We start from the raw sequence: 25,362 nt of genomic DNA on the forward strand, positions 1-25,362 counted from the left end.
GATGCACTCACAACGCAGAAACATCTCAAGGTGTTTTACAAGCAGAAGATCATGTTAAATCAAATCAAATACCAATTAAAGATTAACAGTGGTGTTAGAGAACTGTTAGCATAGTCCAGCCAGGGCCGCTGGGACAGCGGCTCTTTCCTCCAAGCTGCTGTGGTCCGGCGCCAGTCCAGATTGCTATTTGGGCACCGATCAGGCAAAGTGGTCTTCGCCTGCGTCCCAAGGTCCCAGAATATCAACACCAAAAGGATGTTAAATATCATCTCAGCTGAGCGCTGTTGTTTGAAATGTGGAAACTGAGGTCTAGAGGAAAGGGGTGACCCAGGATCACCCAGCAAGAATCCAAGCTCCCTGAGATGCTCCAAAGAGCCCCCTGTCATTGTCAGAGGACCCCACCTGGCTGCCTTCTAACATCTATGAACTTTTTCTCACTTGCAGGTGGTTGGACTGTAGCCCCCCAAAGACATGTCCATCTTGTAATGCCATATTATGTGGAAAAAGGGTCTTTGCAGATGTATTTAAGTTCAGGATCTCAAGATGAGATCATCCTGGATTTAGGATAGGCCCTAGATCCAATGACTCAGGTCCTTAAAAGAGAAAGACAAAGGCAGACATGAGACATTCAGAGGAGAAGGCCACGTGAAGGCGGAGGCAGAGATTGGAATGATACGGCCACCAAGGTAGCCGGCAGCCCCCAGAAAATGGGAGAGAGGCATGGAACGGCTTATCTGTCAGAGCTTCCAGAAGAAATGCGGTCAGCCAACACCTTGAATTTAGACTCCTGGCCCTCAGAACTATAACAGAGTGAGTTTCTGTTGTTTTAAGCCACCAACTTGGAGGTAATTTATTATAGCAGGCTCAGGAAGCTGATATCCGCCTCCACCTGGAATGTCCTTCCTCACCTCCTCCATGTGGTGAGTACCTGCCTTTCTTGTACGATCCAGTTATAATGTTGCTGGCAGCCTGTGTGTGAGCCCTCCAGACCTAGCCTCCAACTAGAACTGGTCCCAACTTCCTTGGTCTCCCCCAGTGTACATGCCCAAAAAGTTCTTCCCACCATCTGTAACTCATTATTTTAGTTACTGGTCCCTTTCCCCTACCAGGTTCCAGGTTTGTCTAGAGCATGGGCCACTTCTCTTTCAAGAACCAGTCATGCCCATATGAGTGTTTAGGAAATGTCAGCAGGATTAGTGTGAGCATAAATGAATGACTTCATCCTTGTTCTTTCTTCCTTTCCAGTTAGAGAAACCCATTCCCAGGGCATCTCCATGCCCACCTAACCTTTCCCCACCCCCTAAATTGAAGGCTATTAAAATGTAAATTTAGAGATTTTTCAGACCCAGACATGAGTCAGTATAATGGCCAAGATCTAAGCACCAGCTTTGGGGTCAAACACACCCAAATCTATGCCCTGACTCTATCACTTTCTAGCAAGTAAATTAACCTTTACCTTTCTGAACTTCAGAGCCCTCAACTTTAAAATGTGGGGAAAAGATAAAATAAGTTAAGGCAAGCAATCTGAACGACAACCCCTTTCCAAAGCACCATCGCCCCTGTTTTACAGATTAAGACCTTGAATCCAAGAAAAGTGAATTGTTCTGGGTGGCATGGGCAGTAAGTGCCACGGCAAGGATTTGAACTCAGGACTAGTGAAGCCCACGCTTTTCAACGACACATTCTACAGAATCCCAGGGCTCCCTACCACCACATCAAGATTCCCCAAATCTACTTGCTGAGTGATAAAAAATATTTCTATTGTTTCCAAAAACGAAGCCTCCCCAGAATAGCACACATCCTTGAATTCATCTTGTTCAGTCTTCAGGCTCCTTGGGAGGCCTCTAAATCCGCATCTAATACAGTCTCCCGAGTCGCAGCTGGTTTGAGACACTGTGAATCGTAATGCCAGGAGTATGAAAACAAACGCCTTCTGCCCAAACCATCGTCTTTCAATTACAGATCACTCTCCCCATTTGGAAGTGCCTCCCTTTGCGTGCAGACGTCTTGCAGTCTGCTACTACTTAGAACTGAGAAGAGAAGGAGAGGAGGGAGGGACACAGGGAGGGTAGGGATGGGGGAATAGGAGACAGGCAGAGAGGAGAAGGGCATCACCAATGGGAACAGGTGCTCGGAGCCCATCTAGCTCAGGGCCCTTGTAGCCCAGTCCCAGGGACCTGTCTCTCACGGTCTATCAAGGACTGGCATCCAAGGAACTCAAAGGTGGCTCCTGGAGTCGGGCAGTATGGTAACACAGATACCGTCCAACTTGTTTTTTTCTTTTAAACGGTGGATGAAACTAGGGTACAGAGAAGTTAAGCAGCTTCACCGACCGTCAGCAAGGTAATGGCAGAACCAGAAACTCTGACTTCACATCTCAGGTATCCAAATTAAAAATAGAGGTATGCACAAAGAAGGCTTTTGCAGGGGAGGCAGAACGGAGTTAAGACTTACAAGATGGCAAATGAGAGGAAGAAGGAATAGAGAGATGGAAGGAGAACAAGAGGCATCTACAAAGGAGAAGAGAGCAGGGGGGCGTGAAGATGGGGAGCAGAGAAGAGGTGAGACAGTGGGGGAAGCCAAAGATGACACATGCAGCGAAAATTCAAACAGAAGGGGCTTGACAGCCGATCTTTCACCCTCTGATGTCAATGCTTTAGCACAACCCCGCGGTGGGTGGGTGTGGGTCCCAGGCCCTTGTGACCCAGCCTGGCTGACCTTGCACGGCGCCCCTAGCCCAGCTTCCTGCCTCCAGGGGCTCCTTCCTCTCTACTCCCCCTTTGCTCTGCTCTACTCCAGATATGGCTGGGTTCACTTCACCTGCTCCTTGAAGACCTCCTCTCCTTCAGGAAGTTCTCCCCTCGCCTCCGCCTGCTGTCCACCCTCGGGTCCAGAGTTGGAAGGCTCTCCTCTGTTTCCATGACACCCCATAACCCCCCATCATATTGTTTGTCACAGTGGACTTTAATGTCACCCTCCCTCCCGGAGGAGACTAAATCTCCAGGGGCCAGGAACTAGGTTTGACTCATCTTACCTCTCCAGCACTCCCCACCGGGTAAAGCGTGTATTACACCCTCAAGGCTTGACTGGTGGAAGCCTGGCTGGTGAGCACGTGATTGGACAAACTCCTCCCTCTCTCTCGGGGCAGTGAACAATTATACCTGCGGCCACTGGGAGGCGCTCTTGGGTAGCTCCAGCCATGGACCCCGGGAGAGTACAGAGCAGAATTGTCTCTACCAAACACCTCCACAAACAGAGAAGGCAGTAGTAATTCAAAACAGGAGAGATCCTTCCAGACTTTACCAGGGGAGGCTGAGACAGGAACAAAGCCTGCCCTGGTGGATGAAAGACTAAAATGAAAGTCAGAAGAAGGGGACTCCAGTCCGTGGAACTGGTTAGCTCTGTGGCCTGGGGAAGTCACTCATCACCAAAGGGCAACAGTCTCTACCATTCACATCAGCCCAGGCCATGGCCACTATGATCACCGCCCTCAGCTGTCAAGAACAGTGGGACGAAGGAGCATGACAGCATTCTGATCTACTAGGGAAAAAAAAAAAAAAAACAAACTTTAACAATACAAGAAGTTGAGGTTATCTTGGATTCTTATTCTATTTGGCAACATTGATTGCATACCCATGACGCAAACGGGATTTCAGACACTCATAATACTGGTGTGAGCAAGTCACCACCCTAGTGTCCAGTTCCCCAGAGAGGAGCAGAGACACAGGACTAGAAATGATTTTAAAAGAGACAAGGACTTGCTAATAAAAGAGATATACAGCTACTATGCCCTGCTGACATTTTGACCAAGGGCATCAGGGCAAGCTTCAGAAGGGTGGCGATGTTCATCCCAACCAGATCTAGAAGGACAGTCAGGTTTTACTGGGCAGAGCTGGGTTGACGTGGCGCTCCAGGCTGATGGATCAGGACCTGCAAACACTGGCAGGTGAAGGTGTGCAGGGTGTGTTTGAGGGGGTTTGAACAGAAGACGGAATTGAAGTTAAGGCTGGAGAGGCAGGTGTGGCTACTATGACCAACAGGTAATCGCAGTGAGGCTAGGAGAAGCGGCGACAGCAGGTGGGAGTGGTTGCACCTATAGGAGGCCTGAGAGTAGCCACCGCAACGGAGCAGAGCGGTCAGGACCGTCCCGGGAGCCGGCAGACCATGCCTCCCTGGGTGCTCAATATTCACATGCACACATCTGCATACACGTGTGTGGATAGCTACGGTTACACCCATATCGCAATATGTGGTTTTATTTCCATCTCACAAGTGAGGAGCATGAAGCCCAGAGGGGTTAAGTAACACGTCCAAGGTAAGAGAACAGTCAAGCCAGAAGCTGCACTAGGCTCCGTCTGCAAAGGCAATGCTTATGAAAGCTACACTCAGGAGAAGTGGAGAATTTATCACAAAGGCCAAATGGGAGCCATCAAAGGAATATGAGGGAGTGACACAATCTAACAAATGCTTTCAGAAGATGACTCGGTGCCACTGGTCAGCTTTGGGTGATTCCTACCTTCCTTGTCCTAATGAAGCCCCTTCTGGGGGTGACTAGGGGCGGACACGGTCCATTTATAGCAGTCCCCAAGTCTCCCCGGGGAGTGCAGGATGGGCCCAGCCCCTCTGACAAATGCTCCAGCCTCCCCTGGCCCCAGGGAGTGATTTATCAGAGCAGCGTCAGCGCCTCTGCCCAGCAGCCTACGATCCCAGGCTGGCGGCCCAGGCTGGGGTTTTTAATTAGCTGAGAGAGGGAAGAGTCAAGCCCTCTCAGATGGAAAGAAAGACACCAAGAAGGCTCATAAATCCAGAACCAAGGATCCATCGACTGGAGTCTGTTAGTGGTAGGGGAGGGGAGGGACAGGCTGGCTATCTTGTTTTCTTTGTCACAGTCTCCCCTGCTTTCTGGTCCAGACGCTACAGAGAGGATGGGAACCTACACCACCCTTTACACAGGAATCTCTGGAGATGCACCTTTTTCTAGCGTGGCTGAAGGCCCAGAGTCAGGGAACCTCATTTCCAGCCCTGCATCTGCCCCTGAGTTACTGAGCAGTTTGAGGCAAACATTGCAACACAAGAGCTTGCAGCCCTTGGAGTTAGACACGAGCTTAAATCTCTATTCTATAAGCCTCATTACAACTGTGACGTGGGCAAGCTGCTTTTCTTCTTTGTATCTCAGTTTTCTCATCTGTAAAGCCAGGATAAGACCTTGTATTGCAAGGATTAAATGAGATAATACACGTGAAGTGCTTGACCGATAATGGATATTCAATAAGTAACAGCTACTTTAAAATTTCTTTTCCTCCCTCTGGGCCTCAGCTTCCCCATATGTAAAATGCAAAGTTGTGCCACATGACATAGGAGGGCTTTTCCAGCACTGATCTCCTCTGGGTATTTTTAGCTGGATATGAGAAGACTTATGTGTGAGGAAAAACCATATTATTTCCTTATCGAAATCTGAGAGGGAGAGAGCTCACTTAGGAAAAAGGTTGCAAGTTTATTTTTTGCTGGGGTCCAAAAGGCAGGGCAGGGACTAAACTAGGATAGAAATCTCGAGAGATACATTTCACACCCACATACGCAAGACATTTCTGAGAGCCATAGCTATGGGTTGCCTCAGTAGTGAGTGAGCTCTCCATCTATGGAGGAATGCAAGCAAAAGCTGGACAATAGTCTGGGGTGGATGTGCTGAAAGAAATTGAAACTATGGATGGGGAGGGGCAGAATTTTTCCTTGAAGGTCCTTACAAGTGCTGAAAATATCACAGCATACTGCTTAGAGGAAATATTAACTTACTATGTAGTTTCTCATTTAATTCTCCCCACCCGGCCAGGTACGGGGTATTAACATCCCCACTTTCCAGACTGGAAACTTAAGATGCAGCAGAGTTACATTGCTTGCTCTGGGTTGCACCCAGATTGAAGGAGGCAGAGCAAGGACAGGAGCTCCGGGGAATCTAATGCTGAAACCCCTCTCTTTGTGTTACACAGCGGCCTTCCCATCTCTGATCCCGCACCTGATGGCAGAGCACCAGCCTAGTGCATATTGATTGCAGCTGTCCCTTCCTTCCTCCCCAACCCCTGTCTCTGTCCCCCACCCCGGCTCCTCCACATGTATTTACGCGGGGCTGCCTGGTAACAAACGGCTCGTTACCATGCGGAAGGCGACAGCCAGGCGATTAGTGAAATTTGTTACCCATGCGTCTCCGAACAAAATTAAATTAAAAGTGCTGCTTCGCTGTCAAGATAAGGGCCAAGCTGCTGAGATAATTTTTCACTCTCAAACACTCAATTACCCAGTGAGGCTGGATCAGATACAATCAAAGGGGGAAAAAAGAAGGAAAAAAAAAAATAATAAAGAGAGAGAGGCAGGACCTCCAGGAACAGATGTAAGAGTTGTTATCACTCTTCTCTGGCCAGGGATGTTAAAGAGGCTGTTGCCATGGTGATGGGGCTGGACCACATGAGGCAGGTAGGTGGGTGGGCCTGTGACTACATCCTGTAATAAAGGAGATGCTCTCCATCCTCACTGCCCCTGCCTTAGACCAGATTGTATCATTTTTCCCTTGAATTATTCCATCAGTTTCCTACCTGGTCTCCCTCACCCCTCTTGTTCCTGTCCACCCCTGCTTCCATGGAAGCTAGAGTGACCTTTCTACACATATATCTGAAAACGTTACTTCTTTGTTGAAATCCTGTGATGGCTTCTCATTGTCATCCTGATCAAGTCCAAATCACTTAGCCAATGTCACCCCTAGCTCTCTCTCCTAAAACTTTATTTCAATAAAATGAACTAGACAATCTCTCCCTCTCTCCTCCCTCCCTCCCTTCCTTCTTTCCTTCTTTCTCAACAGGAATTATTTGGAGGGCCTACAGTATGCCAGGCTTTCTGCTCAATCGCACTCTATTCCCAGTTCCCTCTGTCTGGAACAATCTTCTACTACCTTCTTTCGATCAACAATACCATCTTGTTCTTCAAAACTCAGCCTAGATATTTCCCATGCCTATTATGGAATAGAGATTCCACCAACGGGTCAGGTGCTCTTCCACTGTGCCAGCACAGAATTCACTCCCCTCACCCCCTCCAACAGGTGCTTTCCGCACTCCAATAAGGTTGTCTACTGGATTGTCTCCCCCTACCAGACTGTGAGACCCACCAGGGCAAAGGCTGTGTGCTTCACATATCTCCCTATTTCCAGAGCCCACAAAGCAGGCTTTCAGGAAGACTCTTGTGAATTCAAATCACCTTGAACTTAAATAGGGAGATGCCTGTTGTCAGTCTCTTTGGGGGGACTGGAGAAGCCTCTTTTCTCCTTGTTTTCAGTTCGTTCCCATTCTTTCTGTATGTGTTGGTTTGCTCTTCTGGAGAGTCATCCTTGATTTATGGACCCTATGTATCTCAAGACTCCCACTCCAAACCTCCTCAGTCCTGAGCATATGGCTTACACTACCTTATCTTACCCTTGTTAAGAGAACAAAAACAACAACAAAAAATTACCTTGCAATTGGAATCACAGAATTGCAGAGCCAAGAAGGTCATCAGAGAAGTATCATCCATTTTGCTAAAGGGAGACCAAAGCCGCAGAATTTGACTGATCTGGTATTCTCCATTATTTCTTACTACATCTGCCATTTTGAAAATGCCTTCAGGGTGGGGGTCACCAGTCTTGGCCATCTTTGTTGTAGTTCCCTAAAGCAGTTACCCCAATTCTCAATGATGGCTACCCCTGGAGAGCTTCCCTAAAAAAACTGGAGATGCCCAGGCTCCACTCCAAACCTATTGAACCAAACTCTGGGGGGAAGTCCAAACATAAGCATTTGGTTTTTTAAGCCCACACATGCTTCCTGGAAACACAGGGTTGTAAACCATGCGAGGAGGGAAAAGTAACCTTTCCTCACAACATCCTTCAAGTTGAGAGTACAAAGAGATCAATCTCATGGTCCTTGACTCTTTCCACTTGGATATTTAGTTTTGATTCTTCTGTATCCTCTGCCTTTTATTTTTACCCCATTAGGTAAAGATGAAATAATACTTTCAGGACCAGACACACAATGGTTTGAATGAGTAATGAAACGGAATGAGTAATGGACAAACTTTTTCAAGATTTCAAATCAATTTAAACACTTCTGAGATCACCTGACCTAGCTGTTTGAGATACAGTCTCCCAGTGTATAAAGTGGAGAGGCCAGACCTGACGCTACCATCTATTCATCACTTATCCCCTTCCACGAACTGTGCTGAGTGCTTTCCTTGTACTATTTCATTTCAACCTCAAGGCCATTCTTAGCAGAAGGAACTACGCATATGCCATCACACAGCTGAGGAAAGCAGGGGCCAATAGGTTAGAGTGACCTTCCCAAGGTCACTCTGCCAAGACTCATAACTAACTGTGTTTGGCTCCAAAGACCAGACATTAAACATGTACCATAAGCTACCTCCAGCAAATGTACTCTCCTCAAATCCGTTTTGATGACAGCAAAGGTATAAATGGTAAACAGAAGGATACATACATACATATATAACATATTGTGATTCTCCCATATATTTTTTTAAATGAATTGCTCTGTTTGTCCTCGAAAGTAATTATCATGGTTTATAAATTCCACCCTTCTTAAGAAGTCATTCTTCACAATTATCTGGTTGTGTAATATTCCATCAAGTTGATGCATCATAGTTTACCTAGCCATTCCCCTATTGTTGGATACTTAAGCTCATTCTAATTTTTCAATATTACAGATTATGCTACAATGACTATCTTCAGGTTTACAGCATCATGAAAAATGGGTAGTGTTATGGAAAAAATATGGTCATGATAAAATGTCAAGTAAAAAAAATGAAATGCAAATGTGTGTGTGTTGATTATAGTAACAATGATGGGAAAGAATATATATGTAAATGATGGGGAAAAGTGAAATGAGCTCCTTGTTCTAGGAGGTTCTTGCTAGATTCTATTTTTCTATTTTCCTCCAGTGGTATTACTATGAGTTTATATTGGTAAAAAAAAAAAAGTAAAAAAAAATAAGTATGTCATCCATAATGGGGTTAAAACATCTTAGTTCCCTGGATGTCCTTAGAATGAAGAGACGAGCTTAGAGGTCAGTGGTCTTGACTTATTCTGTGGACAGCAACCACGGAAAGAGCTTCTGAAAGGCTGGAACCATGTCTTATTAACCTCTGATTCCTAAGAAAGCCATACTGTTCCTGGAATCTACAATGTTTGTTAAGTGATAAAAGGATAGAATTTCATAGCTTGAAGAGGCCTCATGTATAATTTATTCAAACACCACATCCCAGCTGAATGGATAGAAAGCCAAAAAGATTTGCCCAAGGTTCCCCCAACATTTGAGTGCAAGAGCTGTGGTTGATGCCATTTTTTCTAAAATCTACTCTAATTATAAGCAGCATATGATTAGCAAATTTGCTCAGTGGGAGCCATGGAGGAGATGTCCCTTCACCAGTCCAACCCATAATGGGTATGACTCAGTGAGCTGGGGTACTGTACGGCCTAGTGTATCTTGAGTTAGTTACCGACCTCTCCCAAATCCCTATGTCCTGAGCCTCTAAGCTGTTCTCATGACAAATGTCTCTGACCTGGGGCATCTGAGGGGAACACCCTGGGCCTTTTCAGTTTCTGGTCTACACCCTCTCCTAGGATAGTCTCTTCCTGCCATGCCTTCATTTACCTCCCAGTGGGGGGTCTCAAAACTAAAATGGCCCCAAGATTCCCACCCCCTAAACACACTGTACTTTCCCCTCCTCTTGAATGTGGGTGGGACCGTGAATATGATGGTATACCACTCCAAGATTAAGTTACCTGTTATCTGACAAAAGTGCAGGGATTTTTTTCTGGATGTAATTAAGGCCCCAAATCAGTTGACTATGAATTGACCATAAAGGAATTTACCCTGGATGGGTCTGGCCAAATCAAATGAGCCCAAAAAAGAGACTGAGGCTGGGGCGCCTGGGTGGCTCAGTTGGTTAAGCATCAGACTCTTGGTTTCGGCTCAGGTCATGATCTCAGGGTCATGAGATCGAGCCCCACACTGGGCTCTGTGCTGGGCATGGAGCCTGCTTAAGATTCTCTCTCTCCCTCTGGACCTCCTGGCTTGCTCGCATGTGCTCGCTTGCACCCTCCCTCTCTCTCTCTCTCTAAAAAGAAGAGAGACTGAGGCCTTGAAGGAAGAGAGTCTAATTCTAAGAGATGCCCTCCTGCCGGCCTTGAAGAAGCCAACAGTCATGTTGTGAGCCACACCGTGGGGCCATGAAAAGGGGCCAGAAGGTGGCCTCTAAGCCCTGGGAGGGTCCCTGGCTGACAGCAGCAGAGAAATAGGCATGTCAGTCATATGGCAGTGGGAAGGGACTGCTGCCAACAACCCTGTGCATTTGTAAGAGAGCCCTGAGCCTTAGCTGAGATGGAAGCCCCAGCCTGACTCCTGGACTTCAGGCCCTGAGCAGAGAACCCAGTTCTGACCCAACTAGACGTCTGGCCTACAGAACCACTGTGAGCTAATAAATGTGTGTTGCTTGGAGCTGCCATGTTTGTGGCAATTCATTACAGAGAAGGAGAAGGTGAATACGGAGCCATAGAGTGCGGGGCCCTTCTCTCCTCCCCCAGTGAGTGCTCTGCTATGCACTCACTGTGTGTTCTTCTTCCATGGGGAGAGAGTGATCTTCTTCTTCTTTTTTTTTTAAGATTTTATTTATTTATTTGACAGAGAGAGAGAGAGAGAGCACAAGCAGGGGGAGCGGGAGAGGGAGAAGCGGGCTCCGTGCTGAGCAGGGAGCCAGACGTGGGGCTCGATCCCAGGACCCTGGGATCATGACCTGAGCTGAAGGCAGTTGCTTAACCAACTGAGCCACCCAGGTGCCCCGAGAGTGATCTTCTTAAAACAGACACAGGATGATGGCTCTCTCTTCTTCAAAAACGGTCTTGGGCTCCCCATTTCATGTAGGTTTAAGAGCAAGCTCTCTCTGGCTCATGTGGAGACCTGTTCATTCAGCACCTGGCAACCCCCCATGCATTCATCCCTCAGGTATAAGCTCTAATATTGGTTCTTCAAGGATACCTTTCATCAATTTCCCCATTATATTAGCTCCCCCTGTCTTTTCTATTCAAAGGCACTTCTCACCATTTGAAATGATATATTCATTTATGTGTTTACTTGTGAAGTACTGTCTTCCTTCCCTTTTCTCCCGGCAGTCACATCATTGATCTATTTACCATTATATACCTGATCCTCATCATAGATTCCCAGCAGAACTAGGTATTTAGTAAATATTAGTTGATTCAGTGAATGAATAAAATGAATGAACTTGGCATTCAATGTCTTTCTTGATCACTTCCCAGTCTTTTTTCCTCACTATCTTCATTTGTATATCTTATACTCTAGTGACACACAATTCTGCTTAGTAATCACATAAATCCTGTAAGGGATTATAACCTTCATTTCAGAGAGGAAGAAACCAAGACCTGGAAAGTAAACCAATTTGTCCGAGATCACCCAAAGTAAGAGCCAGGGCTGAATAAGGTCATGCGTGCAAGCATCTTGCAACGCACCTAACACATAGCAGGCGATCATGACCAGCACTTTCACCTCTTTATCTGGGAAAGAGTTTTGCAAGGGTAAGAGAATCCTAGCTGTCCCATAGGATTGCAAAAAACGGGGATGACAGAGTGTTCATGCTTGGCGGGAAGCAGAGAGCCACAATCTCTCAGTGTAAGGAAAAGGGGGGAAAATCCTGCTGAGCTTAGTTGAAAAACAAGAAAGCGAGAGAGACTGATTATTCCTTCTCACTAGTGTAAGCAACTAAAAACGACATGTTTGCTTTATCGCCTTTGGTCTCCCATTTGATTCCTGACAGCAGTCTCCCTTCCTTCTATGCAGGGCTGGGCTGTCAGGTGCTGAGCTGGTTGGCATCACAAAGGAAGAGAACTCAGAACAGTTTAAACAATATTTCAGGGATCATCGCTGGCTTGCGGGGGGGAGCGTTTGAAGTTGTCTGCCTCCCTTGCTGCATTCAAGGAACCCTCATTTGCCAACATGATGTTTGGCATGCTTGATGTTTCTGCGGATTTGGGGAGAGGTAGTCTGAGAGGAATCGTTAAAAGAAAAAAAAAAACCCAACAACAAAAAAACAATGTCTATTTCTTCTGAGGTTTGAGGGAAGGGAGAGAAGAGAGACATCAGACAGAAGGCTGTTTAACCCATAACAATTCTGAATACATAATTTTCTCTTCTCTAATGTCTCCTTAAATAGGGTCAAACTCAGGTGTACATCAAAGCTAGGTTTCTGCATTTGACTATTCTTTCAGGAAGAGAAGTCCAAACTCCCAGCCTCATCCTTCCATGAGGGAAACTAGAATCTCCCCAGAAAGCCTGCATGAGCTACCAGAACCTTCCAGAGGAAGGTATCCACCTACTGCAAATCACAGCTAACTACCTGGGCAAGAGTTATGATAAGAGGGAAGATTCTCCTAGAGGTCAATACTCTTGGGTATGGTGACAACGGATTTTGGAGCCAAACAAAATTTGGTTTACTTTCCAGCAAGCCTCAGACCTGCAAGGTCATTTTGATTCTGTGACTCTGTGGTGTCAGTTTCATTCTTTTACATAGAGAAAACCAGACAATAACTGATCACACAGGAAGATCGGCAAGGGACCATCCAGTGCACAAAAGCAGCACTGGATGGATGGTTCTTGCAGGCTCTTCTCCTTCCAATTGTTACTCAAGTTCCTGGCCTGGGAAAGGGGGCGGGAAGTACATTCCCTAGGCCAGAAGAGGAACAGGTATGTGCTGGGAGCTAATAGGTCAAGGAAAGTGCAGAGTGGTTTTCTCAACTCTGGCTGAAATTTAGAAGCTAGAAAGGACTGTATACCAATACTCACACCCTTTGACCAGACATTCTCAGGTAATGGGTCTGAGATAAGTGTTTATTTGCACCTGGTGTTTTTAAAAAGCTTTCCAAGTGATTTTGAGATTCAGTTGGGCCACAGAACTACCTAGCTCCAACAGCCCTTCTTATCACACAGCTGAGGACTCTTGCCCTGCTGTTGGCTCTGACCTGACCCAGGTCCAAAGACTTGTCATTCCCTCAAGGGGGTAGCACCTGAGGGTCCAACCTCCTACTCAGGCCCTAAACATTCAGCCTCCCCAGCTGACCCTGTCCAGCCCACGAAGCCTTGGACTTTGTGGTTTGCTCTGTCCCACTCCCAGGGCACTGTCCCCTAGGAAAACTCCTGGATTGCTTAGACTATTTCTATAATGTGGTCTTCACACCCCAGCCTGCCACCAAACTCTTCCTTCTTACTGATAGTTCTTCTCAGTGGTGCGCTGGTAAATGCTTAACAGTGGGCTCTCGGAGGAGAAAGGGGAAGCTTCCATTGCAGTGTTGGCCGATTTCCATGGTGTGGATACTTCCACCATGGCTGATTATAAGCTACGGATGTGACATCACTCAGAGCAGAGTTGGGAATGAAAAACACAGGAGGCTCTTACAAACTGGTATGGGTTGGCTCCAATACAGCACTAAAGTTCTATCATGTTTTCCTCCTTGGACCAAATACCCGGACCCCTACTGTTGGTGGTGCCCTGGGAAGGTTGGTCCCCATGGATGCCACCTTTGTCCTCCATACTGAACTAACTTCCTAGCACCTGAGCTGGTTCCGACCACTCTTATTCCTGGTCCTAGCTCTTCCCAGAGCAGGTGGCCCATGGAGGGCTTAGAGGTGACACCAGGAAGTTGTCTGGGATCTGATCAAGCTTTCTGCACTAGCACAGATGTGGGGATCGACCTCCTGTCTCTAGCACACACCTTGTTCCAGGTACTATGATACACACTTTCCACGCATTACCTAAATCACATAATGATCTGACCAGATTTTGAAACCAAACTACTTAAGTTCAAATCCCAGCTCCCCTTACTTCACGGATGTCTAGAACTCAGTGTCCTTATCTTTAAACTGAAGATGAACATCATCCCTTCTCATGGTCCTGTCCCAAAGCATAAGTGACAATGCATATCAAGAGCACAGGCTGGTGTAGACAGAGCTCAATAAATCACACGCTCTTTCTTCTGTTCTTTTACTCTTCCTCCCTCCTGGTTGTCTACATTTCCACCATGGACACTCAGCATGGTATCGCCAACAAAAACTTAGAGAGCATCAAGTTTTGCCTCCTTGGTTGACAGACAGGAACCAGAGGCCCAAAGCCCTGCTCGAGTCTCATAAACAAACACTTGGGATTGGAACCTTCCAGTAGTCATAGCACGGTCTTGCTTGGTGCTTCCTCCCTCTGTCCCTGCCTCCCTCCCTGCCTCCCAGCTCACCTAGCACCCCTGCTCCCTGGCTTTCCACCCCATCCTAACCTGCCCCTGCTTTCTCCATGCCCACGTCCATGCCTTGGATCACCTGAAAAACCTACCCGCATCAAATTCATGTTCTTACTGAAAATGTTTAGTCTTGTTTGTTTGTTTTTTTCCTAGAAGCAAGACCAATGTGCAGGTCAACACATCAGAAAAAAGGCCATAATGCCTTTCTGCTGTGCTTCACTGGTTACCATTTAGTGCACAGTGATCACAAGGCAGGCCCACTCAGTAAACATGTCTTGTGCATACATTATCTTCTTTAATCCTCACACTAAGCTTAAGGAAGGGTAGAAGGATGAATACTAGACTTATCCTCCTTTACTTAGGACAAACTGAGGCTCAGAAAAGGAAAGTGCCTTTCCCTAAGACCACACAGCTAGGAGGCAGCCGAGCAAGGATTTGGACCCCTGCCTGCTCTTTTGGAAGTCTATAATTAACCTAAAAGGACAACTATTGACTTAATCTTTTAGTCTGGAAATAATTTCAAACTGATGGAAAAGCTGCAAGGATAAGAATAGTGCAACTTTGCCCAAATTCATCTACCTTTCTTTTTTTTTAAGATTTTACTTATTTATTCATTTGACAGAGAGAAAGAGGGAGAGAGCACAAGCAGGGGGAGCAGCAGGCAGAGGGAGAAGGAGAAGCAGGCTCCCCACAGAGCAGGGAGCCCAACGTGGGGCTCGATCCCAGTACCCTGGGATCATGACCTGCACCAAAGTCAGACGTTCAGCCGACTGAGCCACCCAGGTGCCACCCAGATTCACCTACTGTTAAAAATGTTGCCCCATTTGCTTTGCCATTTGAAAAGGCAACATTGTAAACTTGGAGAAAATGCTTCCCTTCCCTGAGCCTTGGTTTCTACCTACATAAAATGTTAGAAGTTCTTTCTTTAGGACTGAAAAAAACCTGTGGTTTGATGGGAAAGGATGGATAAAGGATGAGATGGGAATCATAGAGGTCAGGGCATGGATCCTGCCTATTTCTCTGGCCCATCTGCCATTATTCCAGAAACCACAGTCTCAGGCTCTTCCCCATTCTTGCCATCTCTCCCATTCCTGCCCTCCCTTCCCCACTGCACCACGTAGCCTCTGCCCTCACCCTGGGCAAGTCCTGTTCTGTCAAACTTTCACCCTACCCCATTCCCATTCCCTGGAGTCTCTGTGCTCCCTGCCTCCAGCACAGTCTCCTACCCTCAATCCCCAAAGGCCTCTTTTTTCTGCAGATATGGTTTGAACTTTCCCTCACCTGTCCTCTTCCTCTAAAAGAACTAAACTCGTGTGTGTGTGTGTGTGTGTGTGTGTGTTCTGTTGGTGGGGAGAATCACAAAGAAAAAAAATCACACAGCCATACTGATTAGCACAAAGTTTTGTTTATAATTCAAGAGTTCTCAGCATTACAGAAAAATCTCAGTTTAAGAATCGCCAAATTAAAGCAAGCAACTAAAACAAAGAAAGAGGCAAAACCAGGGGGGCATTCATGCTCTGGTTATCTCTGCTGGAGAGCTAACTGGCAAAGCTGAGAGGAAAGTGCATGAGATTGGGAATAAGAGAACGTGGGTTTCTAAAACTGGCTGGGCAACCAGCTGATGAGAAGAGTAAGGTCCAGAGAGGGAGAGACAGTAGTCCAAGGCCACAGAGCCACCCGTGCAGAGCTGGGCAGGGAGACCCATGCCCGGTGCTTGTGCAGCTGGAATCTTCCGGCAGCTGTGACGGTTCTGTCTACTGCTCAGTACTGTACCTGGGGCTGGACAGGCCATCTGCACTTCTCATCTGGACCTTCAATTATACATTAGCTTCTGCTCAGCACTGCTTCTCTGTGTGAACCGCAGGCCCCTCCTTGGAGTTTATGACCTCCTTGAGGTTTGGCGGCCGGGGCCCCATTTCCCGCAATGCCCGGCATCCTGCTTAGTGAGGTTGTCTATTCCATAAATATAAGTTAGACTAGAATGAGCTTCGACCTAATGACATGAGGCACACATATCCTTGTTTGACAGATGGGAAAACTGAGGTCCTCGGAGGGCACGTCCTTGACAAGGGCCACTAAGCGAGTTAGTGCTGAGGATACAGACTTCAATACACATCTCCTAACTCTGGGTCCACTGTCCTTTGCTGTATGTACTGTCATCTCTGGTTCATAAAGGTGAAATTCTGCCCAGGGGGAATCTATCATCTCCAGCTACTTCATTAGTTAATCCTGTGGGACACGGTCAGAATCGCCAAAGCCCAAACAAGTGATGGATTGAATGGTTATTTCCTTGACCATACACAGACCTCTGTGCTTGACAAATAGACTCCTTTAGGCAGCAAGATCATGCATGAAATGAAATCAGGTTCATTTCACAAGGCATTGTGAGATTTCCACTCATGGCTTCCTGCTCCGATCCTACAGGTGAGGACCACCTCTATGATGTGGAGGTTTCAGGGCAGGAGTCAGCAAACTGTGAGCGACAGGTGAAATCTGGACCCGCCTGTTTTTGGAAACAAAGTTTCCTTGGGGTATATGTATGTTCCTTCATTTACATGTTATCTTTGGAAGCTTTCAAGTGACAATGGCAGAGTTGAGGAGTTCCAACAGTACCCAGGTGGCCTGCAAAGATGAACATGTTTATGAATTGGCCCTTTACAGATAGAAATTGCTGACTCTTGATTACAGAAACCCCACCACACAGAGTCTCTGTTTCTCAGTTCCTTTGTCTCTCTTCCTGTTTGCCCACTCGCCATATTGATTGCGATGGTTCTTTGTTTATGGTGTTCTACCTGGCTATACCAGACACCTTTGAATGACTGTCTCAGTTCCCTTACAAAAAAACCCCGAGACTCAGGGAAGCCAGGGTTAATTCTCAGACTGTATCACAGATCTCTTTCCAGTAGCTCCTACTGCCAAAAATGAAATTTCAGCTGATTTAATTTTGGGCTCAGGATGCTTTCAAGGAAAGGGAAATTTCAGGAGAAAGAATAGGATTTCAGAGTCCCGGAACCTCTCATCTCTGGATTTGCTCACTCTGGGAGGTGGGTGTCAACAGCTCTATTTTATACAAGAGGAAATGCCCAGAGATGAAAATCCCACCATGGCCACACCAAGGGGATGGGGAGAAGTCAGGATTCACAGCCAAGTCTAGCTGAATCTGATGCCACTTGTACTTCTTTCATGGGACATGCCAGAGAGAGACCGAGGTAGGAAAACCCCATTAGATGTTCTCCTTCTCCTCCCACTCCATGTCCTCTCTCTACCATCAGCCCTGGGTGCATCCTTCTCTGCTGGGGAGCCTCCTGAACTTGTTACATCCCTTCAAATTGCACATACTCCAAGCATGCTCAAAGAACAAGGCAGAGTGGGTTTCCAACTTCAGTACTCGGGCCCTCCTCTCACTACCTGGCATGTCCTTCCCTGGGAGCCTTGAACTGGAAGAACGGGCAGAGCTGAGGCCTCAATTCTGCTCACCAGGAGCAGCGAAGAGAAGAGGAAAGGAGTGCAGACTCTGTTCTTGCAAGTGGAAATGGACTGAGCAAAGATAAGAGGGGCAGACAGAAAAGTAGCATCTGCTTTTGGGCACTTGTAATAATCCAGACACCGGGCCAGGACTTTCTTTCATTCATTCACTCGTTAATCATTCATTCAAAAATATTAACGCAGTGCCTACCGTGGACCCATCCTTGTGTTTGGTGCTGGGGATGGAAAGCTAAGTACAAATGGCCATGTGCCCATCCTCGTGACGCTTCCAGCTCCGTGGAGGATACAAACATCCCCTGGCGAACATGCTGGTAAATGTAAAATTAAAGTGGTGATGAAGTCTGCAGAGGGGTAAGGCCACAGTAGCTACTATAGGACGAAACAGGAATTAGGGTGGGATGGCATGGTGGCATGGATGAAAACATGACATGTTAGTGGAGACGTCACAATGAGTCAAAGGGCAGGGGGGGCATTCCAGGAGAGAACATCTGTGAAAATTCTTGTGGGACAGACGTGGGAGTGCTGGAGAAGAGGCCTGGGTGGCAGGAGGACACAGAGCCCTGGGGAAATGGGTGGCCGACCATGCAACACATCCATCCTAAATGCAAAAGGAAGGACTGAAACTTCTAAGCAGAGAAGCAACATGACCCTATTTACATTTTTAAAATGATCACTCTGGCTGAAGGGCTGGGAATGGGCTGGAATGCAGTAAGTGAGATGGTTGAGCAGGGGATTTTAGCGGTTTGCAACAAAGGATGGAGGTGACAGGGACTGGGATGACAGTGACAGAGAGGGGAGGGCTTGCTGCTGGGCGTTGTACAAAGGAGATGCTCATGTTCCCATTTAATGCTCACAGTCACCCCAAGAGGGCGCTATGGCTACCCCATTTTAAAGCCAAGACTATTGAGACTACCGGCTCCTGTCCTATCCGGGCCAGGGTCAGCTTCCAGTCTCCACTCTCCCAGGAAGCCCTGTCCCACAAGTTCTCAAGTGTTCCTCCATCTCTCATTTCTCCCAAAGCTGGGACAGTCTGAACCATCCAGAGAACGGATTCCACTTTGTCTTCCAACCTATCTCCCACCTTCCCCGGCACCACTCGTGGCCCTCAGGAAGACCTTCACCAATGTTCTCTGACTTGCTTTTGAGCATGCCTTTCAACCTTGACTTGTCGACTGGGGAGGTGAGACTCACACACAGGCAGAGACTTGGCTAAGGTGGTGGCCAAGGTCACACTGAAAACTGGTGGCAAATCCACCGGGGACTGGAAACCATGGCTCCTGTCGCTATCAGATGACCCCATAGTACTGACTCCCTTCTGAACCCTTCAAAGGGGCAATGGTTGAATGGCCTGATGGCAGTCAGCATGCCCCTAGATTGGGACACACAGCCCAGGTATTGCTTGCAGCTGGAACTGGAGGGGTAGGGCGAATGAACATGGATTCCCAATGCTACGAGGTCACGGTTTCCAACCAGCATAGACATGTGCCTTCCTGGTACGTCTAGCTCTTTCTTCCCCTGCCTCATTGCACTTTATCACCTCCTCCCTGTGGCAATCAGGATGGCCTGCATGGTCCCGGCGAGACTGCAGGGAGTTGCTGGCTCCCTGCATTTGGAGAGAAGAGCTGCTGGGATGGTCATGGCAGAGGCCGGGGAGAGGGCTGGCACGATGGGAGCTCGGGCAGGCCTGGGGGTGAAGGCGTAGTCCAACAGGATGACAGAAGTCACTCCCAGGTGAGGGACAGACACCCTCTCCGAAAAGAAAACCAGGCAAGGGGAGAGGCACTCGGGATGGGGGCAGGCATGATGCAAAGGAGGCCAGGTGCACCTCATGGACAGGGGATTCTCTCAGATACACAGCCAGGCCTGCTGGCATGATGAAAAAGGGACCTTAGAGACCTGGGCTCCCCCCCCGCCAGGTTTCAGAGAAAAGACCAGAGGCCTGGACAGGTGACGTGACTTGCATGGGGTCCCACGGCACTGGCCCCAGATCGGAGATCCACCCACACACCCGGCCCGGTCCTCCTTCCTAGGCAGCTTAGCTCCCTCCACCACCTACGCATCTTCTCTCCCTCCTTCACCCCTGCCTGTGCGCTTGACTGACATGAACTGATTTTAATCCTCAGCTTTAATTTTACTAGCCTCACTTGTCAGAAGAGGATGCTGATGTGCAGAAAGGTTAAGGTTCAAGTTCAAGAAGGTGCCGCTAGTCGGTGGCATGGCTGGGACTGGAACCCAGGCGGCTCCCTGCAAGCGTCCATGCTCTCACTATTCTGCTCCATGGCTCTCTCAACCCCATGGGCTCCCAGTCTTCCCCCAGCTAACCTTTGCATTTTCCCCATGAGGGCAGTGAGAGCTGAAGATGCTTCAACTCTCGTACACATACAAGAAACAGCCAAGAAGGGTGCAGACACCACGGTGTCTGCAGAAATAGGCACGGGGCTCTAAGTGCATCTGTCTGGAGCAGAGGCTTGGCTGGCCCCGAATTCACCGTCTGTGCTCACAAAGAACCAGAAACCACACCCATAACCATGATGCTACCCCGCACAGTGTCAGGAAGGCTTTCCCTCGACCCTGAAAACGGGGCAGAGGAACTTATGCGAAGGGCATCGCAACCCGCAGATTGACTCTCTCAACTCCCCTCCTTGCTGCAATCTTTTTCCTGAGCATCTGTCCCCATCTAACATACTTATATTTTGATACAATACAAGCTCCACGAGGATAGGTCTTTTAAAAATTGTTGCTTGATTTGTGTCCCCAATGACTAGAAGAGTGTCACACACACAGTTGGTGCTTGACAAATACTTGAAGTTCATGAGGGAGGGAGGGAGGATGGGAGGGAGGGAGGGAGGGAGGAGTGGAAGAAGGAAGGATCCACCAGGGAATAGCTGGAGAAAAGAGGAAAGAGTGGTCAGAAAAGGGGAAGAGAGAGAAAGGTAATAAGGAGAGAAGGAGAAGAAACAGAGAACACAGAAGAGAACAAAGGAAAGAGGAATGAAGAGAAGGAAGCCGTGATACAGGAAGGAGGGAAGGGGAAAGGAAAAGGAGAGAAAAAGAAGAACAAGAAAAAGAAATAGAAATGAAACAAGCAGGCAGGCAAGCAACCCAGGGGCCTGAGAAGGAAGAGGAAGACATGGTTGGGACCAGAGGTGGAGGGAGAAGGACCCAGCATTAGTGGACAGAGGGAAAAAGCAGCAGCTCTCAGTTGGCAGGAGGGCCAGGGGGAGGAAGGTGCAAGGGCGAGGGGATGCATCACAGCCCTGTCCTCCCCACCTTCCCCCACTGGAAGCACAGCCTGGCCTTCTGCAGCATATGGAGGCACTGGGCCAAACCGTTTATCTCGAGTCCTGTGGCTCGCTTTTGCTTTTCTTTTCAAAGTTTAACTCCGAGTTTACGAGGGGCGTGCTCCATGATGGGTGTTTTTCCAATTAGCTGTAAATAGCCCAGTCCTGCAGAGGAGACCCGCCAACTTCCCCGGCTCTAATTCTGGCTGCTGGATTGGGGGAGGGAGAAGACAGGTGAAGAATCATCCATCACCAACTTGGAAATCTCCAACGCAGCAGATACCAGAGAGCCAAGGCTGGGGAAGAAGTGAGAGGCAAGCCCGATTATTCCAGTCGCTGCAGAGGCTGCAGAACCTTCCCAGGTGATGTGTCAAAAGAGCTACTCCCCACACAGGGCCTTTTCCGTGAAAGGTGCCAGGGGTAGGGACATAGGGAAACCCACAATGAGAACTGAATTGACATTACTAATGTCTACTTTATTTGCCCTTAGTATGTACCAGGTGCCATAACAAATTTTTTTTAAGATTTATTTATTTATTTATTTATTTGAGAGAGAGAGAGAGAGAGAGCACGAGCACACATGAAAGAGTGGGGGGAGGGGCAGAGGGAGAGAATCCCCAAGCCAACTCCCTGCTGAGCGCACAGCCCCACACAGGGCTCAATCCCAGGACCCTGAGATCAGGACCTGAGCTGAAACCAAGAGCTGGAAACTCAACTGACTGAGCCACCCAGGTGCCCCCATCACAAACTTTTTATATAACTTAGCCAAAATTCATCCCCGAGTCTATGAGGCAATTATGAGGCCCATTTCACAGGTGATAAAACTGAGGTATAGGGGAGGTAGATAACTTGCCTAAGAGCAAAAGTTGCCCAGAGCAGCTATGTGACCCATGCTCTTTCAATGTCCACCACGCATGAACAGTTCTACAAGGGTGATTCTTTCCCTCTTCCCTACCCCAGCTACTTCTTCAGCCCAATCTGTTCAGAGGTGAGAGGGCCACATGTCTTAGTTGCCTTCATGTTTGCCAGAGGACCCTTACTTCCTTCTGGGCCCTGGTCTAAGCCCTTGGAGCTCTCCTTAATCACTGGCATGGAATACATGTTCATACCCCTCCCACCCCCCACTCCCTGTTCTCTTCCAAGATTGCAACCTTGAACTTGCCCTTTCCCCATCCATATAAAACGCTGAGGGATGAGCAATTACATTCACAGCTGATTGCCTGAAATATGCTCTATTCTCCCTTCAGAGTATGTGTGATCATCAGAGAGCTGTGGACCTCAGCCCCAAGGTGTAGCCCTTTATGGAGTCCTGCATCCGCTTCTGACGCCTCCTTACCTTGAGGGTCTTTGTGAGAAATAATGATGCATCAGTAGAGATTTCATCTGGTGAAGACACTGTCTTGAAAGTCAAAAGGAGTCCCCTTTAGAGGAACCAACTAGAGAACTTGCTCTCTGGTCTTGGTGTCAGGTAAAGAGAATTTCCTGAATAAATGGTCCTATCCCATAGACCCTGCACGTTTTACTGCTGAGTCTGTTTCCCTTTGCACTTTGACTGTTAAAGCTCTGCATTAAATGGCCAGCTCCTTCTTTTTTTTTTTTTTTTAAGATTTTATTTATTTATTTGACAGAGAGAGACACAGTGAGAGAGGGAACACAAGCAGGGGGAGTGGAAGAAGGAGAAGCAGGCTTCCCACTGAGCAGGGAGCCGGATGCGGGGCTCGATCCCAGGACCCTGGGATCATGACCTGAGCCGAAGGCAGACGCTTAACGACTGAGCCACCCAGGCGCCCCTGTGGCCAGCTCCTTCTAAGAACTATGCAACACAGTATGGCACAGATCACTCTGCATCGATCTAACCTGGTTTTGAATGATTTTCCTTATTCCTATTTTGCTTTCAATCTGATTCCCTTACTTATTTCATTCCTGTGCTGGATTTTTTTTTTTTTTTCACTGCATAAACTTAAAAAATCTTCCCCAAATCCTTTGAGGTATGAAGTAGGACAGAGAGCAAATAAAGAATGGAAGCGGAAGCTGTAAATGACCAACACTAGCCTAGCCTGGGTTTCAGATGCCAGGCTGTGTTAACTGCATCAGGACCAGGTCAAAGAAAAGTTGAGGTTTGTCAGTGAGCCTTCCCAGGCTTTCCTTCCACAAACACTGGTTCTGGAACCTTCCCAAGGACTCCCTTACCTTTGCTGCGGCGGCGACTTCGGTACTGCTCCGTATAGAACGTCAGCTGTGTTTCGTCGTCTGCCTCTGAACCCGAAGTCCCCTTGGTTCTCCCAAAGCTGATTCCCCCTGAAAGGAAGAGCAATCCATTAGTCACGTAAGCTTCCTGGAGCTTGTTAAATCCCTCATCCGACCCAAAGATCAGCAACCCCATCCCCAGACTTCTTTCTGTAAATCCCAAGTGACCCGGGAGCTGGCATGATTTATGGACGGAGTTGGGGCTCTGCAGTGAGGGGCGGATCTGGGTTCTAGCCATGGCTTGGCGGCCGCGAGCTGTGTGACCTTGAGGGGACGCCTCCTTTTTCTGAGCCCTGGGTTCTCTCTTAATAAAATGGGGCCGATAACTATTGACCTTGTAGGGTTGCTATGAAGATTAAAGGAGATAGGAAGCATAAAATATCTGGTTTGTGGTGGGTCCTAACTAACTGATAGCTCTATTCTTGCTTAGTAAGATGAGCCTGCCTCTAGGAAAACATTTCGGGCAACTTAATTTCACACACATCTCAAGCAAGTGCTTCTTCGATGCCAAACCAAGAGCCAGACACTGGAGGTACAAAGATAGTTACAGCCCAGTCCTTGCCAGCCAGCAGATCACAAGCCAGTCAAGGAGACAAATGGGATCCTAAGGAGCCTTTAACCTAATTCATGGTTATGTTTTCCCACACAATGAGATGCTGAGAATACGGGGGAGAGCAATCCATCCCAACACGGAGAACCTGGGAAGGTTTTATGGAGGAAGGGGGATTTCAGCCAGAGCTGGAAGGATGAATGGGGCTTTGGGGGCAGAGAACAGAGTTCCAGAGAAAGGTAAGAGGTGAGCGTCCCTGGGGATGGGGAGCGTGGGCCAAGTGGGGGCCACGGTGAGTGGAGAGCTGATGGGAAGGATCACTGGAGCCTCACAGTGGAAGTTCCTGAGTGCCACAATGAGGACGAGTTTTGGGTGTTACGGAAGGTCCCAGAGCAAGAGGATGAGTTCATTAGCCGTACATGCCATGAAGGACATGACAGTGGCACCCAAGCCTCAGAGTGGGTGCCATGGAGGGCAAAAGCTGGGAGGCTCAGGGATCCCTTCGTGAGAGGCCATGAGGGTCTGGGTGAGGCAGGGGGAAGTGAGGATGGGAAGGAGGAGGAGGGAGGAGCAAGGGTGTTTCAGAGATACACTGAGGAATGTGGGGGCAGATGGGTGATGCATTCCCAAGCGATGAACAGTGGATTCCAAAAGTAATCAAGATAAAAGACCAGAAAGAAATATGCCAAAATATGAATAAGCTAATTCTGCAGGGAGGAATACAGGTAATTTTTTATTTTCTCTGTGCTTTTCTATATATATATTTTTTATTGTTACCAAAAAAGCACAGAATGTGGGAAGAGAAGGATTAAAGCACTGGTAAACTCTTTGCCCTAGAGAGGAGACAGTGAGGGGAGAGCTTCAGAGCATGGTGGGGGTGCATGGTGGGCAGGGAAGCAGAGGGCCTTTGGTTTGGTTTGGATACAGATCTTCAGACACCGACATGGACATCAATAGCCTGTGTTTGGGAGGAGACTTAAGGACCTGGCAGGAGTGGATGTGCTGGATGAAGAAGTGGCTGAAGGCAGGGTCTAGAGGGAGAACACTTTTCCCTATAAATATTTTCTTTTGAATCAAGCACCATACAAACCTATTACCTATGCGAAAATTCTACCCAAGGAAAAGAAAAACAGATCAGAGGGAAACCTGGCTCAATCAAAGAAGAGTTTCTTACGCCATTTCTCTGGTAGGGCATCCAGTATACAGAAATCCCACTTGCAGACACTCTATCTGCAATATGATTATTGTGCTTTCATTCATTCATCCTAGCAACATGTTGAGCACTCTGCTATGTGCCTAGAAGATGCTGACACATTATTGCATACAATCTTCATCATGATATACTCATAGCAAAAAGTGTAATTAACAACCTAGATAATAAAGACACCAGGACAAGTATGGGCAAAGTCACGTAGCTGATGAGTACGTGAGTACAGGAATTAGGATTCAGGGCTAGTCTATCCAGCTCCACA

At 47.8% G+C, this 25,362-nt stretch overlaps 1 protein-coding gene across 4 annotated transcripts in view; it reads right to left on the reverse strand.

Annotated features, from left to right (window-relative positions):
• Positions 1 to 25,362, reverse strand: part of ASTN2 (astrotactin 2) — an 837,042-nt gene that overhangs the window by 517,424 nt on the left and 294,256 nt on the right. For all 4 annotated transcript variants that reach the window (XM_081803478.1, XM_081803479.1, XM_081803480.1 and 1 more), the window contains one exon: positions 23,284 to 23,391. In XM_081803478.1, coding sequence (XP_081659604.1) covers positions 23,284 to 23,391 — 108 coding nt within the window. The remainder of the gene's footprint in view (positions 1 to 23,283; positions 23,392 to 25,362) is intronic.

This window comes from Leptonychotes weddellii, chromosome 14 (assembly GCF_054177405.1).
Source record: "Leptonychotes weddellii isolate Sample4059 chromosome 14, ASM5417740v2, whole genome shotgun sequence".
Lineage (NCBI taxonomy): Eukaryota > Metazoa > Chordata > Mammalia > Carnivora > Phocidae > Leptonychotes > Leptonychotes weddellii.